Consider the following 20,673-nt stretch of genomic DNA (forward strand, 5'->3'; position numbering starts at 1 on the left):
TATGTTCTCAAGCCTCTAGTTGTGAAAACTTTTCACCTCTAGCTGAGAACAGCCATGGGATCAGTCAAGGTGATCCCTACTGTGCTTCCTCACTGAAAGAGCCACCCTGCCAGGAGTCGTCTGGGTGAAAACTTTCACCAAAATCCATTGTCTTGGGCAATTCTTTCTTTCTTTTTTGTTATGAAAAATATTTAAATAAGAAATATAAAAGCCATTTCTCATCTGTTTTAGGCTTTCAAATGTGGCATGTGAAAGGACAGTTTGCCCTCAAGGCCATTAATCTACTCCCTACCACCAGAAAAGGTGGTAGGATCTTGGGGGTGGGGTTCTCTTTTTCTAAAAACACACACATTCACACATTGAAGCATTTACATTGTTCTGTGTTTTGAAAGTTTCTTCAGAAGCAGAAGTAATGAAAAATAAATTCTGGACCTCTGCTCTTATTTTAACAGTGTGATAAATACTTAATTGCTGGTTTCAGCCATGCCTAGTGCTAAATGGAAGCATCTCCTTGCCTAAATGGGTTGTTTTAATTCAGCCATGTGCCTGGAATGGTTCATCAAGCAATAGCGTAAAATGTTTGGAGAGACATGAGACTGCAGTAAGAGGGGAGTGTTATAATTTTTTTTCCCCTTAAAATGAACAGTGATAGTGGGACTTTACCAGAGAACAAAGGATGCAACTTGATGTTATGTTTCTGTGTGATTGATTTAGGAAGTGAATATGAGAATGCACAGGAAGTTGAACTCTTCTGTGGTACAGGTCTTGTAGAGCACTGTGCTTTGCTGTCCCATGGACAGACTCAGGTTTCTTCAGGCCAGAAGTACGTGCTGAACCATGGACAGCTTTGCTCTGCGGTTGCATTGGTGGAGATGCCATGAGAATGGTGCCCTATTGCCCTTCTCTTGTCTGTTGAGCCTGTCTCTGCAGGCGGGAGGCCTCCTTACTTCTCGAAGAAAGCTGTTGCCAAACAGCATGAATTCAAGTGAAGATCTAGAATGTTGGATTTCCTTTTTTATTATATACTCTATATATTTTTATATAATATTTACTCTTTATTATAACATTTGTATAACATTATATAAGGCTGTGCAACTTTTCAGGGTTGTAGCTAGCTTTTTCAATCACGCTAGCTGGATGAATTTTGTGCCTTATTCCAGTGAATAGTGTTCTTAATATGATAAACAAAATTCAAGTACCTTAAAAGTTTTTAGGTTTTCTGCTTCAGTTCCTTGTGTCTCTAAGATAATGTTTTGAGTAATGAACCAAGAGCATCATTTATGCTTTTGCATCTGGCACTCCTATTTTGGTCATGTTTCTGTATTAGTAAGTTTTGCAGCAATGAGAATCGTGTCTCTTTTCTGTAAGAACAGTTTTCTCAGGTCTGGTAATACCTTTCTCTTTTACTTCAGACTCAGTTTTCTGGAGTCAAGCCAAGATGCCACTGGGACATACAGTAGCTACAGCTTTTGATTCTGTCATTTGGTGGAGGGTTTTGGGGTTTTGGTGGGGTTTTTTTCATTATTTTTTTGTTTGTGTGTGGCGTTTTGTTTTTTTAATGGCAAGAGTTATGTGGACCTGCAGTTGTCAACTAACATTAAAATTCTACAAAAGTCTGGGAAAACTCCATTGGCAATTCAATTGTAGGGGTTTTCCTTGTACTATTAAAAAGCTGTTGGCTTGTATGTGTTCTTAATAGGGGAGCAGTCTTTATCAAAAACTTCCTTAACCAGAAACAATATATGAAAATGTTTACTTCTCACTTAACTATGTAATTCTCTGAAGCTTGTGGCATATATCATCAAACTGTTATTGTGATTTCATTTCAGAAAGTAAATTTTGTTTTTTCTTTACTTCTGTTGTTGGGACCGCTTACAAGCTAACACAGTATCTGGGAGAAGTAGCATGTTTGGAGAGCACCTACACCTGCTGACAGGCTTGCACAGCATAGCCTTCCACTTCCCTGACAGATCACTGCTGTTTTCTTAGCAATTGTATGTTGCGTGTTTAAAGTATGGGAGAGTTAGCTTTTTTTTTCCTACTGATGGTTCCTCAGTGGGGTGAAAACAAAACAGGGTATTTTAATAATGATGGTTGGTTTTTACAGAAATTCTTTTTTCCTGCTTGCTTTTTGTTACCCTTTTTATGGTAGAGCAGAAGCGAAGCGGGTCCGTAAATAATCCACACGAGTAGTGTCTCACATACATTTCAGTTTAATTAGGGTTTGTCCTGGTTTCAGCTGAGATAGAGTTAAACCACGACAGGGTTCCATTTTATAGCTATTATATAACCTTGGTAAGTTTTTAGAGGTTGGCAGTGTGAAGCTGCTGTTTATCTCCAGAGATCTGGTTTTGTCATAACTGGGTGGTTACCAGCTTATGTGTTTTCTGCTTGTTCTTAGCTCAACAAAGGCCATATAGCCAAATGAACAAACTGAACTTGTTCCTGTGAGCAATCATAGCAAACGTGGCAAGAAGTCAGTTCTGCTAAGCCTGTACAAATGCAGTGCAGGTAGTAAGCTTGCACGGTTACTGCGAGAGTCCTGGCCAGCTTGCAGTAGTCTTGCTGCAATGACAGGCAAACTACAAAGCCTTTAATCTGTTTCTGGTTCCAAGGCAATAAAAATCAATAGAAAAAATGTATTCACTTTGTCATAACTGAGACAGCTTGGCTTAAACAGTACTTATAGTTTCATAGCCCATTTTGAGAGCAGAATCTTGGTTTGAACTTGAAGTCCACTGAAGAGGTGCTGCTCACAGCTGTACATCTCGGGCATATTTTGGATTGTATTCGCCATCTTTTTTGTAGGTGCTATGGAAAGACGATGGAGTGCTTGGCTCAGGAGTTTTTGTGAGTTGCACAGAGCCTGCTTGCCTCAGCTCATTCCACGCAGCATTCTGCTCTGTCTCTGTGGTGCAGGCTTAGCCACTGCACCTATTGCAAGTGGTGCTGGTTTACAGAGATCCTTACACTGTTGCTTGAAACTGAATTACCTCATACAGTATGGCTGGCTCATGGTTCATTAAGGGACTGAGCAAAGAAAGGGGGCTGAGGCTGAATTTGCTTTGAAATGAATCCTGTATACATTCAGCGCTCAGGAATGTTGTGCGACAGGCATGGTAATGGTCTGTGTCTGCAGGCTTGCAAGCACATCTGAAAATCTTGCATGGCACAGTGGCAACCAAGAAGAATATTCATCTGTATATAGATATTTGCCTGCCTTACAGCAGTGCTGAGACTTCATTAATATTTGTAGAATGAGTTTAATAGAAGTACAAACAAAATATTACTAGAAGGGAACAGGTTAGGCTGCTGTAACACATTCACAGATGTTGAGGAAGTTCTTTCTGTGTTTTGACAGGAGGTGAAGAATTTATAATTGTGTGGAAGGCGGAAAACGTGCCTTCACGGATACCCAGGATATCTTTGTAAGGACTTACTCTCTTAGTTAATTTTTGCTGGTGCGCAAACTCTTTGTGTGTCTATTTTGTAGTGATTTTATGCTGCAATTATTACTTCAGTACATGTGGAATAGTCGTCGTGCTTATACCAGCCATGATAGGTATGTTTAATTGTTATTATTTGTATCAAAAATAGGATAATCCTAAATGTCATTGGGAATGTCCCTGAAAAATATTATGCAATTGTCTGTAAAGTAAATATAGGTGGGCTACACTTGCGAGAACTTTAACAAAATGTTTTGCCATGAATCTTGTAGTTCCTCTTTCTAGGAATTTCTTAGGTCAAATTCTTTTCTACATTTCCTGTGGATGAGGGAAAAAGCGAACTTGTGGTGGGAAGAGCAGTTTCTATTGAATTATTCTTCTGGCTTCTTCAGAAGCATCAGTGTCTTTTGGAAGACACTGTATATCCCATGTACCTAAATTAAGTAACATTTTATAGAGATACACATAGTTCTCATTAAGAAAATTTGGAGACTGTTTTGTTCTGGAGAGAGCTGTGGGCTGCTGAGTCAGGGGAGAGCCTTGTGCCTTTGTCTTCTTGGCCTTCCAACTTAAGTGCAAAAATCCCAGTTCTAGGGTGGACAACGTGCTAGCCTGTATTCACAGAATCACAAGTCCTTGTACTACTGTTTGAATGACTAAGAGATCTTAAAGAAATTTAGCACTTCAAGATTGTAAATAATACGTATGAAAACTGCCATGGAATTCACATTAATGTTCTGTTTTATTTTTTTCATCTAACTTCCTTCTTAACCCTTCCAACATACTCCATCCCTCTTGCTCTTACTTTTCTTGGAATTCTCTGTTGTTTTCCATGTTATTTTATTTTTTGGGTGGAGGAAGGTTTATGTTTTTTGCTTAGTCTCAGAAGATTCAGTGTATTGTGGGAGGTGAGGCAAGACTGGTCTTGGCAGAACACCACAAAACCAAGAGAGTAATTAAATGACGCAAGCCTTTGATTATTTTTCTCTCTCAAGCTTTCTGGTACGGCTGGGCATTCCGATTACAAAAGGAGGATCAAGAGAAGAAACTTCTGAAGATCAAATGCAGAATTAGAAGAACTGTATTGGAGACTTCTTGCTACTTTAAAGCTCTTCGTTCTCAAGTCCTGGAGTTGCTTCTTTTTCTCCTGTGAGGTTAATGTCTCTTTCATCACCCAAGATAGATGTAACTGAAAGGGAGCTGCCAAGGTTTTATTTTGGTTTTGGTTTCTCTGTTCCCTTACTAATAATTGGATTTTTCCCATCTTCTGCAGGAGGATTATAAAAGGATTAGAGAAGCTGGGGTTTTTGGGGTGTGGGAGGTAGCTGTTGGGTTTTTTTCCCCTCTTGATTCTGGGACCTCCTTGATTTGCCATTTGTTCCCTGAAGTCACTGCCTGTTTGGAAAAGGGAGAAGCAGCGTAACAGATGAACTTGCATGACCATGGATTCCCTCCCTTCACAAACTGTGTATGTGGCTGCTTGTAAAAGAGGTTTTTGCATACATAAACATCAAATGAAGAACAGCATCCCGGGCTGGATTTAAAAGCAGCAAACTGCTTGTGTCCTGATGAAAGGATAAATTCTGTTTTAAAATTTAAAGAAGATTGAATGTTGTTCCAGTTTTGAATTTTGGAGAAAGAAAGAAAGGAAGGGTCTGATCAAATCAAATACTCTGCCAGCCTAAACCTGCATATTCTGCAGCTGAAGCTGGAAGATGTCTTGGAAAAGAAATTACTTTTCTGTGGGTCGGGGGAATGTACAGGGCATGTTTACTCCACGAAATACAACCTCAATAGCACCCAGTAAAGGTCTCAGCAATGAACCAGGGCAGAACAGTTGCTTCCTGAATAGTGCGCTACAGGTAAGAGCACAGAATAAAAAGTGTTTCTGTCTTTGTTCTCTGTCTGTTGCAGTATTTTCTTAGGCTCAACAGTGCAGCAAGTATAGCTAGGCTTGACTACATAATTGGTTGTGGTCCTAGATAGAATAAAGTTACATCTGGAAATGCAGATTAGTTGAGTTATAGAACAGCTTTTTTTAATTTTCAGGTTTTCCTGGTGAAATCAACAGCATTCACATAGTCATCACTTAGTGTACTTGAATCTCTTGTTTGTGTAAACTTGTAATATGTCAACCAAATCTGAAAATATATGTAGTAAAATTATTTTAAAATAATAGAATATTGCATATCTTGCAATATGTCTACTTCTTAAAAGTAAATTTAACTTTTTTGTTGAACCAGTCAAGTTCAAAGTTTGATAATACCTATACCAGATCATTTTATGTAGTCCAGTTTTCTTTCTAACTGCTGATCTGTAGCTTAGTTTAGATGATTGAGTCTTTTACCTTTCAATTTAGAAGAAAAACCTTTTCCTGTGTCAAAATTTAGTGGAGTGGTATGGCTGCTATAGTGGTGTTGTCACCATTTAGATGTTTTGAAGGTCTGACGTTTGAGATTCAGTCCTTCTGGCTGCAGGGTTTAAAACCCTTTCTTCACATCAGTTTCCATCCCTTCATATGATTTGTCCGTGTAGCACAGATGGTGTCACTGTGTATTGGGTTTTTTTCTGTGGGCACTATTAGGTTCTTGACTAACTTCAGCCTTCAAGATACCCCCCTGATGCAAATAATACAAATAGAAACACCAGTGACCCTCAATAGGCTTAATATGCCATGAAATACAGGACTAGGTACAAGGAGAACTTAAAATAAGAAATGTGGAATTTCCAGTGATATACTGCATTAATTGCTTCTGTTAAGTTGTAAGGTGTAATCACCAGCTGCTTCCTAATATTGAATTGTTGAACCTAGGTCAGAACTAAGTAGAGCCTAATACTAGCTGCACGCTATGCATGAAGGTGAAAGTGTAAGACATGGCCTTTAGTGTTGTACATAAACCATTTTCTTCTAAAGCTCAAGAGAGATAGGATACCAAAAATATTTACAGTTAAAGCTGAAGTTAAAAAAAAAAAAAAAGGTAAGATGGTAATCATTTCATAAAATATATACTTCTGGGTTTTTTATCTTAATTTTTTAACATTCAGTGTTAGTCTGGGAGGCTTTTGAATGTTTGTTGCTCCTTGCTCTTAAGTATTTCTGGAAACATTTAAGATAAACTCCAAAGGCAATTACATAAAAAAATTGGACTCGTTCCTAAATGTATTATTTTTTTGTCCTTTTGTGAAGCCTGCAGTAGTTCTTCAGGAATGTTGTGTGTAATCAGATGGTTCCAAGGCTTACATTGCCTCCCAGGCCCTTAAGTATAGGGAGAGTTTGGGTATAAACATAGCCATGACAATTCTGAAGTTTTGGGTAACTTTACAGATTAAATATACAATAAATGTCTTTTTAAATATAATTTTAGGTAATGTTTGTGTACTATGGTTCAGTTAACAAATTGTTCCAGCTGGAAACACTTCTTGGAACCGGCACAACATTTTTCAGAGTGCTAAATTTTTTCTAGCCAGTTGCTCTGGACAAATTCATAAGAAATAAGTTTGGTTCCTGTGTTTATGCTAATGAAGCATTTAGCCAGTCAGATGCCAGCCTGGACCTTGCCGCTCTGCAGAACCTGGCAGGACACGATTTAGGTCAGGGCTTCTTTCAGTGCAAGCTTCTGCCTCCTGAAAGGCTGGTGGCTCTGAGGCTTAGAAGAAAGTCCAGTTATCGTTAGTTGAAGGTGAAATAGCCAGCATGCACCACATTTATGTATAAAGAGCCGACTGTGAAACACCTCAGAGATTGGTATTGTTGCTATTTTACAGATACAAATTTAGATAATTGCCCAAGGTTGCACAGATTCAGTGGTAAAAATTAAGAATAAAACTTGGTGCTATTACAGCAAATGTTGCCTCTTGCTATTGTTAGCAGAACATATAATAGCCTGCTTGCTTTTATATGCTGTGACCATACCTGGTCACATACCTGGTGTTACCACCATACCTGTCCTGAGAGAAAAGTATAGCTGCCCACACAGGTTAGGGTTAGAAATCTGCCAGTAATCATGGCATGCAAATAGACTTACTAATGATAATATTGGGCATAACGGCTTTTAGTAATTTATGGTTTTGACTTGCAAGAACTTGTTAATGCATATGCTGTTGGCGCTCCATTTTTCCAGCGTTTGGGCTTTCTGCTCAGAAGGCTGCCTAGGAGGTGGAAGGATGGGCGAGTTTCAGCCCCAGCGGTCAGTGGGGTGTCCTTGGCAGCTCTGCCCAGCCTCATGGCGTGGTTGCACAACAGCTGGCTGTGGTGCCAGCTCGGGGGAGCAGTCAGGGCAAGTGCCGCTTCAGTTGGCCACATGGACAAAGAAGCGAGTTTTTTAATGTAAAAGCACATGGCAAGAAATTCAGAGGGATGTCCTACTGTAAATTAATGTATGTGAATGCTACAGCTGAGGAGCAAAGATGAAAATGTCAGCTTGCAGTTAGATAAAAGGCATCCCAATTTAAGTGATGTTCACTGACATTAGTGTACTTCTGGAATTATTTAGCATGTGCAATTTTAATCAGAGCTTTATGCAGTATTTTATTTCATATATTCATAAAATTGGCTGTGTCCCTTTCTGTATTTCAGGTTCTCTGGCACCTGGACATTTTTCGCCGCAGTTTCCGGCAAATCACAACACACAAATGTATGGGCGATTCTTGCATCTTCTGTGCTCTTAAGGTAAAAGTTGGAAATAAATTAATAACAATTTTTTATAAAATTGAACAGAAATATTTCCATACTTGATTAATATGTGTAATCTAACTTGCATCTGGAAATTTGTGAGAGCAAAGGTACATCTCATAAATACTGGCCCAAGACACTCATAGTACTGTTTTTAAAATATGTGCAAGCCAATGAATTGTGAAAATACTGTAGGTAAAGTTTCAGATACAAGGACTCTTATCAGTGGAGTGCAGATCATTGTGAGCCCTCATGTTGTTTCAAAGGTTAGTTCAGTCAGTGAAACATCAGTTTGTTTTGTTTTTTCTAATTCATCATTTGGTTTATAAATACCATACTGTATACAGTTAGTATGCTCTTCAGAAATTGCCTTTCCTACAGAGCTACTTTAAATGTCAACATGGAGAAGGCCATTTAGCTTTAAGCCTTTCTCTTCAAAACTGTTGATTATGTAAGACTAAAAGGTATTTTCTACTGTAAGGATTGATATCTGCATTAAATGGCTCAGGTCTTTGTGGTCTCTGTTTTAAAAAACATCAGTTCTGTTTGTAGATGCAGATACAATAACTGGCTGTCATGGATGCTGCCTGGACGTTAAGATCTAGATGCTAGCTCTGGTTCTGAGTACTGTTATGTACTTGAGTAAATTGTGCAATCCTACATCTCCATTTGTCTCTACCCATTAATTTTTAGCGCTTCTGGGTTTTGTGCCCTCTTTTTCTAAATTTTGTTACTTCAAGCCCACGGCTCCCTCTAACTTTGTGGGAGAAGTGGACGTGATGCAAACATGATGAAAATTACAGCTTTAATCTTCCTGAGCAGTGATTTTTTTTTTTCTTTCTGAAATTTATGGGGCAGAGACATTTTCTTTAATCACAAATGGGTTGTAAAATCCAACTAAATATATAAATTCATTGTGGGAGAATTTATTGTGTCATTAATTCTGTGTGCAGTAATGAAAAGGACAGACAGTATGTCTTACAAATACGGCAAAATAGAGAGTGCAAGGTTTAAATTAAGATAATCTGAAGCTCACAGGCAATATTTATATTCTAACAGCTGTCTTACTACTGTGAAGTGACTTTACAGGTGCTCTGGTAGAGACAGGCTTGAAATGAGTTATCTAGTGAGTTTTTGGACTGTTGTTGAGGGGTTTTCCCTTGCAAAAGAACAGCAAAGGGGAGACTAAGGCATGAAAGAAGATAAGTAATTTTCTTCTGAAGGGAAATTTGTCTCAAGACATATCTGTTGGAATGATAAGACAGGATGATATTTACAGCAGTATCATCAGAAGAGGATGTAACAGTGGGTTAGGAGCAAGATAGCACATCCGAAGTGAGAAATACAGCTATCCAGACAAAGAAAATATGGAGGAGTATTAAATATATCCCCTTCCTTATAAGAAAGTGGCAAGACTTAGGCGTGATCTGGTTTGGGTTCATTAAGTTCAGTGGGATAAATAATTTGAAGCTAATTCTTGGATCATGCCCTTGAGTATTGCCAAGTGATTGTTGGCATTCTTTGGTAGCTGAGATGAGAACAGAAAGAAGAGGATTTAGGAAATTATCATGAATGTAAGCTTTTGCTGTTTTGGTGTTTAACCTAACAGCAAGATAAGACAAGGAAATACCAGGAGATGAGACAGGTTCTGCCATTTGAATGAAAGTGGACTGGACTCTGAGGCAGAGTTGAGAGGTTTTAGTATAAAGATAATAGTTAAGTCTTCTTCTGAATAAGAGTACTGAAAAAGAGGAGGGGCGGGGAATGAAGCTATAGGAAAAAGGAGAGGATGAACCTTTGTGGAACTGGTATTGAAAGATGAACTCTGGCCAAAGATACCCCTGGATTAGCAGTACCAGTATGAGAGGGGAAAGCACTACAGTAAGACTGGAAGATGACTGGATATCTGGAATATATGTATTAAAAGCAGACATTGGGTTGAAGAGTCTTTAGTTTTGTTGATAAAATCCTTGCTTTTGATATCTTGCTGAAGTGTGCAGTATGCTATTATAAACTTGGAAGTGACAAGTAGAGTGGCAGAATTCACAAATTGTATGCCTGCAGCCATATGCTTATTTTTTAAATTAAGCAGCTTTTAAAAAAAATTGCTGCGCTCTCTTCTTGCTCCCAGATATCTGCAGGGATTTTTTTGGTTTGTTTCCTATCTGAAGTTCTTACCAATGCCATGCTTAGCCAGAAGGTGTTACAACCCTTAGTTTCCAACAAAGCTATAACGTTGCACCAACTCTTCTAGTACTTTTGTACATTTTAGAAAACTTGCATCTGGTTGTGTGCAGAATTCCTATAGCTCACAAAACTCAATGTACAAAGAAAAACTCTGAAGAAATGTGTGAACAAGTGAAAAATTATCTGGACAAGTATTTCTGAATATGGGCAGTAACCAATACTTGACAAAGTAAATAAATTAATTCCAACTGTCTTTAGTCCAAACCAAAATGTTAGTGTTTTCTCTCTACAGTCTGTTCTTCATGGGAAATTTCAGTGTGTTCTGCCCAAGCCTATTCCAGAACCTTCAGAAAGTTTACGGACATCTATTATAAAACTATACAAGAGAAAAAAATATGTAGAAATCTGTCTGTTAGAAGTTATAGAACTGTTTTACTCCTGGTTCCTTTATGTGGATAAAGTAACTCACGTTTTTATGTTTTTTCTCAGGGTGAAATCATGACAAGTTTCAACCTTTATTAACTTGTGTAAAAATGTTGATGTGTGTACATAAATGTTTGAAAAACTTCCCCCATTTTTATGTTGTTATCAAGTCAAATAATATTATAAAGATGAGTAATAAAGGATGTCACTTAACTCTTAGTTGGGGATGCAAACCTCCCCTCACCCCTGAAAAAAACCCAAACACCAGAAACATAGGTTGTCTTGCTTGCATGCAACTGAATCGGTAGGGATACTAAATGATAAAGGTATCCACAAGGGATAGGCCCAAACAGTGGAGATGGTCATATTCATCTTCATAAACTCCTTAAGCAGGCAGTAGAGGGGGGGAAAAAAAGGCTGTTTAAGGTATTTACTTGTTCTCTGCTGCCCTCTGGATCAGTGTTCTCAAACTGCCTTTTTTGTTTTTTTTTTTTTTCTCTCCTCCTATGAAAGTCTGACTGTCTGGCACATACTATGTGTAAACTTGTATAAACCAAATGGGATAATGTGCTTAATATTAATCTACTACTGCAAGCATTACCAAGAACATTTTGTGTCCCAGTGTAGCAGGATCATCCCTTCCCTTCCATGCTCATCTCTTCCCCTGCCTCAGTCCTCCTATCTGCTCTGGAAGTCTTTAACTGTTATCCTGCGAGGGTAATGCCAGCTTAGCCTCCAGGTCTTTGACATCTTCTTTCTCTTGAATCTTGCCTTAGGCTTTGCTAAGATGAGGGAGAAGATATGGCTGGATCCGGTGGGAACACAAGAATTTGGAGCTCTATACCATGCGAAAATCTCCCATTAGGGTCTGGGGAGAGGTAATTAGCCTTGCATGCTGTCAGGTGTATCTGCCTGAAATACCTGTCCAGACCAAGCAAGGTGGAGGCAGGACATGTTTACTCTTCTCCAAAGCATGCTGGCATGTTCAGATTCCAGCCTGGCCTGAGAAAGGGGCAATACTTGGAGGGAAGAGTCTACGTTGTGTGCCCCCGTCCACTCCAGGTTCCCTTCACAGGATACCTAATACCTCCTGTGTTGTGCAGAGAGGGTTCACCCTCTTCCTCTACTTCGAACAGTTGCTCTAAAGGTGACATTCTCTTCCCATTGACTGTAGAGGAAGATAGTCTTCACTAAGCTAAATTTAGCCTTTGAATAACACCAAAGAAGTTGTATTTTTTCCACACTTTCTTGGCTTGCTGCCTGCAACTGTTTCTAGGGATTCTGATGTCATGCACAGTATTTACTGTAAATGCTCAGCTAGGTCTATAAATATTATTTGTAATTTTAAATTACTTATTATAAAATGAGGGATCACAGGACAGTAATGTCATACCTGATACCAAATCACTTTTTTTTTTTTTTTTTTTTTTTACCACATTGAAGACATCCATTGCACAAATCTTGGAAGTGATTTTAAAACTTGCCATGCTACCTGGCTGTGTTTATGTGGCTACAAAATGAACCTTGAAATCATTCCAGACATACGTTCATTGGTTATTTTGAAGGAACCTTGCATCAACAGCTATAAAAAGACAAGAGCGCTGCAGACTCTGTGCTGGAATCCCAAACACTGTTCCTCAAGATGTGGCATTATTTAAGTGTTTTTTCAGTACACAAGCTGTCCTTACCGCGACGTGGTTTGCCTGCCGTAACACTGGAACAGCCTTTTGATTTATTATTAATGTTGAAGTCTACTGTGTTCTGTTTTATTTTCTTTTTTCTAGAGCATGACTTTGCTTTCGTGTTTGTTTATCACAGCTGGAAGAGGGCAGGAAGGGGGAAATCCGTCCACTGTACTGAGCATGCCACAGAGAGTTTGTTCTTCTTCCAGGGATTGTGCTGGGATCTCCATAGTGCCAGGATATAGGACAGAGTGTTTTTTGTAGTTCGCAAAGAAGAATGCTCTGTTGATTGATAAATTCCAGTAGGGCTGGTCTTCTCTGTAATTTAGTCATGTGCAACAAAAGCAGGAAGAATGTGAATTTTCTGTGTAGAAATGATGCTGTTTTCTAAGGTGAAAACTGAGAACGATAGGGTATTAGAGTGCTTTAAAGGAGTGGAATGACTATAGTTTGTGGTTTTGATTAGCCACTTGATTGAAATGGAGGGATTTGTGATGAAAGGTTCATTATATGGTTGAGACAGTAATAGGTTGGTTGCAAAGATTTCATCCTCTTGTTTTGTGCTTTTTTCCAAATTACGAAGGTGTTTCAGGGTAAAACAGTAGTAAAAATGTATAAAATAATTACTTCTATTGTTTAAACTTTTTTTTTTCAGTTGACATTTGCAGTTAACTGTCTGACAAATAAACTAGCAGCAAGTACAGTTTCCTGAGCTAATAAACTGGTAATTGAAACTTTCAAGTAATGACTGCCTCTTTTGATCTTGATCAAGCAGTTAATGAATTGTCACCTAGCTGATGTGGACACTCTGTGATTTGGGTTTCTTTTCCTGACACCCTCCTAACCAAAACTCTTGGAAAGTATATTTTTATTTGATTTTGATAGTAGCCAGGGGTGCCTGACTCTACAGTCCATATTGGGGACCTTATGCTAATGTTTAGGGCACAGTGCAAGTAAAAATGAAAGAAAGGAATAATGGAAATTTAAGTTGATTGTTATTGGACTTGGACGTTTGGAAAGAGATCCAAAGACACAAAACCAATTAGAGTTAGAATTATTTGCACCCTTGAAGGTAAATGTAAAAGGAGGAAATGTGGGGATGAAATATGAGCTAGTGGAAATAGTGTGGGTGGAGGCTGATGTGGCTGGATGGGAGAAAAGTGATTTTAGCAGCCAGAATTTTTATTGAAACAGGCTGTTGTGCTGAGTAAGAGGCTGCATCAGGAGAAGAGCGTGACGTTCTGGATGAGAGATTACATACTGTAGACAAGAAAAAAAAAGTCCAGGGAATGGAATGGAGTAAGAAGGGCATGCTATTGGAATGGAGAGAAAGTTAAAAAAACAAACCAAAACAAAAACCTGTCACAACTGACTGACACCAAGAATAATATTGGTATGTTGAACAGCGAGAGAAGGATGAGCACTGGCTGTGTTAATATTTCTAGCTTTTGCTAAAAGGCAGAAACTATTAATGTAGGGAATACTAAAGCATTTGGGAGGGAACATGTTATGTTCTGTGAAAGGAATACCACACCACTAGAGCTGCAGCAATATCCCCATCCAGAAGGAACTTCTGTACAGTGCTGGAAGAGAATAATTACTTCTTAGAAAGCTGCCAAGGACAGAACTCAAATTTACAGTGTGTGTACACTGATCTGATTCTGTAGGTGTTGCCTGTTGTCTTCAGTCATAGGTTTACTCTTACGCCAGCCTGCTTGTACATGCTTGATTAAAAAGTCATATGTGCATGTGTGTCAAGTCTAGGATTTGTTTCATCAGTGTGGTTAGATACACATTGCAGATGTGAGTTTACCCCAAATAAATTGAATACTTCTTTCTAGGGAGCAAATGGATTCCAAACACTGTTAGAGATAATTTGGAGCAGATTTTGTAAACTATGGGGGGATTCACAGATATTTCAGCTTCCAAATCTTTAAAATTTAAAGGAACTCTAAAATGTCAATCGCATGAATTATCTCAAAGAATAATTGTTAACTTTATTCTCTAACCAAATGAAGAACAACTCATTTTATGACTGCGCATGTGAATTTTAGCATTCTGTAATACAAAGGCAGGTGTTTTAACTTCAGTAGTTCTACGATAAAGGTTCCTTGCCTCAAACCTTAGGTCATTTTCCTTTGAAGCTTTAGAAAGTTTACCTTGATCCCCACATTTTCCAAGGTGAAGGACATTATTTTGGGAGACTGCCAATTCTGCAAGTCTGTGTTCTGACGTATGTCAGAAGCCCAGACCTGTAGCATAAAGGACACGAAGCTTCCAGTTACAAAACTAGGAAAAAGCCTTCTGAATGGTAATAAGCCAAGTGAGGCCTTACAGTAGATTGCCTGGGATGGTTAAGGAATTTCCAAATTTGGATGCCTCTGAGAGCAAGCTGTTGAAAGGTCAACTGTGTAATTGTAGTTGATCTTGACTTAGTACTTGGAGGAGGACTAGATGCAACTAGATGGACTTTGGTAATTTATTCCTCTTAGGGAACACTTGTCCTTCCTAATTCTGCTGTCTCTGCTACTCTTTCCAGGCCTTTGAAGATTTGTAGGAAAGGGGATATGGAGGGAGATGGACTTCTTTTTTTATATAGACCTTAGGAATGCAGTGTAACCAGAACACATACTTCCTATCTGAAAAATCCCTTGCTCATGCTGTTCTCTGTCTTGGCTCATAGACTTACCAACATGCCAAGAATAGATTATCAGTGTAGCAATCAAAGTACTGCTGCTAATTCAATATTAGTAATTGCTCAGATTTTGTGTTAAGCTAATATATGTTTTGGGTTTTTTTTAGTTCTTCATTTTAGTTACTGAAAACTGGTAAAACAGGAGAGACTTCCCTTGTGTCTGAAGCTTTTAGCAGTGTCTTTTCATATTGTTGCTGCTGCTAGGGATATGCTCATTTGTGTTGGAGTGCAGCCACTGAGAGAGTTCATCAGTGTGGTGAATACACTAATGGGGTTTTCACTATCTTCAAATTCAGGTGAAGTAGTTTTTGAAAGAGAAAAAACGTTGAATGTTTCATATATAAAGTTCTTATAAAGTTCTAGAAGCGCTTGGAGAAAAGGTGTCATGAAAACTCCTGGGGCAGAATCAGCAGGGCTTTCTTGGTCTGCACCCAACTGGCTTTCAGACCTGCATATGGAACAAATATGTTAGTGATTAACAGTATCACTCAAGGGCAAGACCTAAAATTAAGGAGAGAGATCTGACTAAGATAACTTAAAGATGAAACTGCAGGAAATGCCACACCTGTCCATCTAATGCTGAGAGACAAGAAAGACCTGTTCTGAAGGTGAGCAAAGAACCTATCTTGAAAAATAAGGAAAAGGGGACACCCACCCCACCCCAAAACCCCCAAGCAAACCCAGCGAAAACCAACCTCCCCGTGTTCAAAGTGCTTTTGACTCCATTTAAGGTGCTCTTGGAACTTCCTACGAGCACTGTGTTCCAATGTGCTCTAAACTGTACTGTGCAATGACATGATAAGATTAGATCTTTATTAGATTAAAATGCATAATTACTCACTGGTTTTAAGACTTTTTTTCCTTGTAATCTAAATAAGACTACACCATTGTGTGCTGTGTCATTACAAATTTTAGGATGCATTCTTCTATATAATATTGGGATCTTTTACATATTAGAACTCTTTGCAGAATTCTTTGTTGTTACTGAATTCTTTCTGTTCTGTGGTTGTGGTAACAGATTTCACAGTTTTCTGCTGTTTAATGAAAGTTTTTTGGTTTTAATTGTGAAGGCTGTAATTATTTTGTGATGCAAAAAAATTTAAAATGCGGGATCTTGTGAAAAACAGTTGCTTATCATCAGGATCACTTTTTCCTTACTGGATGTCTTTGTGTTAACTAGCAGATATGTTACGGGTAAAAGTAAAGTATACTATTTCTTTAAAGATGGAAATTTAAAACGAGAGTTTTGGTTTGCTTGCTTGCTTCTGCTTTTACCTAGTTTGGAGCCTGTATTGATTCTCTCCTCCCCACCGAGAGCGGAGAGCCATTTCAGAGCTCTCATTGAAGGTAACTGGGTCCTGTCCATCAGTTCACTGCAGTGAGGTTGTGTGCCAGTTGCTAGGCGAGTGCCTAGTTTCCAGATCTATGAAGTGAGATTGATGATAGCCAGAATAAACACATTTCCAAAGCAGTCATGAGTATTTTCAAGTGCTCTTAAATTATTTAATGTAAAATGCTGAAGCAGGATGGAATTATGTTTCACTGCTTTTTTCTTTTCCTTTTTTTTTTTTTTTGAGGTCCACTGAAATGAGAAAATTTACTAAAGAAATATGAAACTTGCTCTGTTATCACAGTGACAGAAATGGTAATCAAGGTTGCTAAGTACAGAGACTTTGTCATTCTTCCCATTTTTTTATATGTATATATAAAAGGTGACTAAGGAGAGATATTGTCTTAATTCATGAAGTGTGAGACTTACTGCCTCACAGCCTTCTCTTCATTACCACTTTCGTCATAATTATTTGATGCTCTAATAAAGGCAATATTAGAAGACCTATGGGCTTCATCACAGTGGGCCCTTACCCATAATGAACACCATAAAGGACTACCAAAATAAAAATAGCAGTAAAGAGAGATGGGCATTATACACCTATATTAGATGATATGTCAATGCTATAAACTGTACCATTCCTACAGCCAGAAATGGCAGGGGCATGGAAGTTGGTTTGTTGACTGTGCAGTGACAGCTGTGTTGTGCACTCTTTCAGCTTCTTCAAAGCAGCTGAGATTGCACAGTTTGGCAAACCTTCTCGCAGTTTACCTGCTCATTTCCTGATAAGAAACAAATAAGAATAGTTAAAGGAGAGAAAAATTCAGGTTATTTATTTCCAGTTAATATAGATCCTAAGTATACTAGAGAGAAGCTTTCTGTAATTAAGGGAGAAAGTGATACATGAGTTGACATTGCTACAGATTCTCAGTATAGATTTGAAAGAAAATCAAACTGGCAAACCAGTTTGAGGCTGGCTTTCTCCTTGTTTGACTAAGTTTAGAAGGCAGAAAAGCCAAGTCATGCACAATTGAAGATGATCCATTCTTACTGCAAGAGAAAAAAAAGGAGATTTTCTGCAATCTTTAGGGAAATTGTGAGGGAGTTTTATAGGAAAGGGCAAGCAGAATTTTGAGATTGACACTGATGAAGATGGTTGCTTGTGATATTAAATGAGGTAGAAAGCAGAGCAGAGTGGTGATGGAGACAGAAGGGTCTTGTATGAAAATAAGGGCTGGAAGTTTTTACTTAAACTGAGGATCTTGCATACAGAATTATGTTCCTGTTATTGTAGGAGGGGCACAATGAAAGTTAAATCACTGTTCAGAAGATCTTTTGGATACCTCACACACATGTGCACACACATGGACACACACACACACAAAATAGGGTTTTAATCAGTTGGGAATATGAACTTTCATGGATATAATCCACACTTTAAATGATGATGCATCTTTATAGAACTACTTGTCCTTGCAAATGATTACCCAGATGACCTGTGAGTTACAGTTATGAAAATGCAAGTTTATGGCAACAAGTGAACAGCTGGCCATACATAGGAACTGCTGTTCATGTTGTGCCTTTTCCCTCCTGCATGCTGACCCAAAACCCATCTAATTCTTACCCACTTCTTGGACTTACCAGAAAGTAAATTCCTTAAAGAGTGAAAGCAGCAGGTTGTGGCTGTTGAAGGGCTGAGACACTTGGAGAGAGTTGCTTGAAGGCGGAAAGAAGGCGGTATGTGTAAGAAGAAAGCTACCAAGATGGGAGTGAAAAAGTGAACTGGAGAGGGAGAAATAGGAATAAAAAGTGAGGAACTTTTGGTGTCCATTGTATTTGCTTCAGGAATCAAATATGGAGGAAGATCCAAGGGGGACTGACACTGAGGGAAATTTACCCCTAAGCTCCTCACTCTCCCTTGGATATGTGAAAGGAAAGGAAGGAATACACAAAGGTGGATATGATTTCAAAGGAGGAGCTTTTAGGATTTCTCTTGTAGTCCCTGTGCAATACAAATACCTGTGTGTTGCTTGATCCAAGTGAGTTAAAGGTTTGTTGTTTGTTTTCAGGTAACTTGAGTAATGTTTTGAAAATACAGTAACTTAACTATCTTTTTGTTTTCTTATTAGAGTATCTTCAACCAGTTTCAATGTAGCAGTGAGAAGGTACTGCCTTCTGATGCCCTGCGCACTGCTCTTGCAAAGACATTTCAGGACGAGCAACGCTTCCAGCTGGGCATCATGGATGATGCTGCTGAATGTTTTGTGAGTGTAATTGAAATATGGTTTGACAGGCATAGATGCAACCCCCAACTACGCAATTCTTTTTTTTCCTTTCATTCCTCCTCTCCCCAAATTCCAACAGACCTTGCATGTGTGGCCTCAAAAAGCCCACAGAAGATCCCCAAGCTCAAAGTGATCCAGTGGGGAACCAGTATTTGGTTTGAGAGTCATTGCTAATGATTTTGAAATGGAAACATCAATGTTATCCATTTTTACAGTTACTTTCGCGTATGTAATGCTTGCAGTCTTCAGTGTGTCTTGAATATGAACTGTAAAAAAAATTGCCCTGCAAGAATGATCCAGGATTCTAGTTTTAAGGATCACCTCAAAAGGGTGAAAGGACATTTTGTTTGCCAGTTATTCTGAAATCATGTTTTCACAAACTCTAGCTAAGGGAAAGTAAAAATACTTAAATAAATCAAACACAACCCAACATAGTTGTTTATGTTTGTAAGTTGAGGTAAGCAACGGTGAAATGGATCATCTCCAAATATTTCTGTTGCTGTATTTGTAATCCATCTGACAATTTTTTTTTTGGCTGGTTATCTCACCAGTGTGGTTGGGAGATGTGTTTTATACAAATCTTGCATCCCTAGGCTTACCCACCTGTTTTCTTTTCATACTCAAACTCTTCCTTGGCATCCATCATGTTAAGATTTTATTCTTACCCACATTTCCTCCTTTTCCTTCTTCAGTCTCCTAAATTTCTTTAACTTATTGAGCAGGTATTTTTGTCTTGCTGACCTATGGGCTGCTCCCCTTTTTGGAAATGATGGTATCCATGGGGTGGCCCAGGTGTGTTTGTATCCTACTTGGTTGTTGAACAAAGATGTTAATTCTTAACCAAAGTATAAACATACTGGAATTACTACTGCAAGGTAAAACTTCTCTCAGGTAAAGCACCTATCAGAGTGAGGTCCTTTCTATATGTTAAATCTTTCATTTCCTATGCCTACCTAATTTGACACTTGCACTGTAAGAAAACATAGAAATGGGATAAATGCATAATAGCTGTTGTAGTTCTCTTAAACTAAGTGGACTGATAATGGGCTTATGATAACCCAAAGTATCCTGTGTTTGTAGAATACTAATATAGCAAAATAGTATAGTTTAATGAGCTCGCTTAAAATGGAAGTAGTTCATACCAATAAAGCCTCAAAGTGAAATAAATTACATTTGCCTACGCAGGAGCCCCTGTGAGCACAGTTATGTCAGATCTTTGTATGCAGTCCAGCACTTGAACAGAGTTCTGTATGTAGTAGAACATGGGAACTTCTGATTTAGTTTCTTCCTTGTGAAAGCTAATCTAAATAGTCCATCTAATACTGCTGTGGGAGTCCTCCACAAGCAGGTTGGTTAGGTTAACCATACTGGCACAAGGACAGTTAAAATGGGTACAAGTTCCCTTTTGAGGTTAAGCTTTAAGGCAGAGATATTTCCATAGCTTTTCACTTAGTTAACCTTTTCAGCCCTAAAGGCAGAGATTTAATTTAAATGGCAGAAGAGCCTAGATCCTAGAGTTCAAGGGAAATTGTATGGCATCAGAGCTATTTCGCCTAATAATTAATCTTGTTCTGCTTATTGCAGGCCTGTAAACCATCCAGGCAGCTCATAGTCATAGTGAAAAGTGTGCTGCTTGAAGAGATGCCAGTAGACTTCTGGCATACCCAGATTAATGTTGGCAACGTTGGGAGGAGAAGAGGTCTTAGGACAAGAACTCCTAGGAACTTGGAGTTGTGTGAAATAATATCTAGAAAATGTTCAGTGCTTTTCTTTCATGCAGAATTTAGTCTGCCTCTTCATTTGTTACTTCTCCCCCTTTTTGATAGAATGTAGCTTATTTACCATATTTCAAAGCCCTTGTGGAATATAGAAATTGATTCGGGTTACTTTGTGTTGATGAGAAGTTAGTGGCAACCAAGTGATTTTAAAACTGCAGAGCTGCTTTGCCTGTTA

At 38.5% G+C, this 20,673-nt stretch overlaps 1 protein-coding gene across 16 annotated transcripts in view; it reads left to right on the top strand.

Moving 5' to 3' along the window:
* USP54 (ubiquitin specific peptidase 54) overlaps positions 1–20,673 on the top strand; it is a 131,659-nt gene that overhangs the window by 50,390 nt on the left and 60,596 nt on the right. For 14 of the 16 annotated variants that reach the window (XR_011326846.1, XR_011326845.1, XM_069796349.1 and 11 more), the window contains exons 2-4: positions 4,442–5,308; positions 8,023–8,115; positions 18,565–18,699. Coding sequence is in view for 14 of the 16 variants with exons in the window: in XM_069796349.1 (XP_069652450.1) it covers positions 5,162–5,308; positions 8,023–8,115; positions 18,565–18,699 (375 nt within the window). In the remaining 2 variants the exon portion in view is untranslated. Of the gene's footprint in view, positions 1–3,361; positions 3,429–3,539; positions 3,563–4,441; positions 5,309–8,022; positions 8,116–18,564; positions 18,700–20,673 lie in introns of those variants that run through there. The other 2 variants (XM_069796350.1, XM_069796351.1) reach the window with 2 other exon arrangements.

Source organism: Haliaeetus albicilla, chromosome 11, assembly GCF_947461875.1.
Source record: "Haliaeetus albicilla chromosome 11, bHalAlb1.1, whole genome shotgun sequence".
NCBI lineage: Eukaryota > Metazoa > Chordata > Aves > Accipitriformes > Accipitridae > Haliaeetus > Haliaeetus albicilla.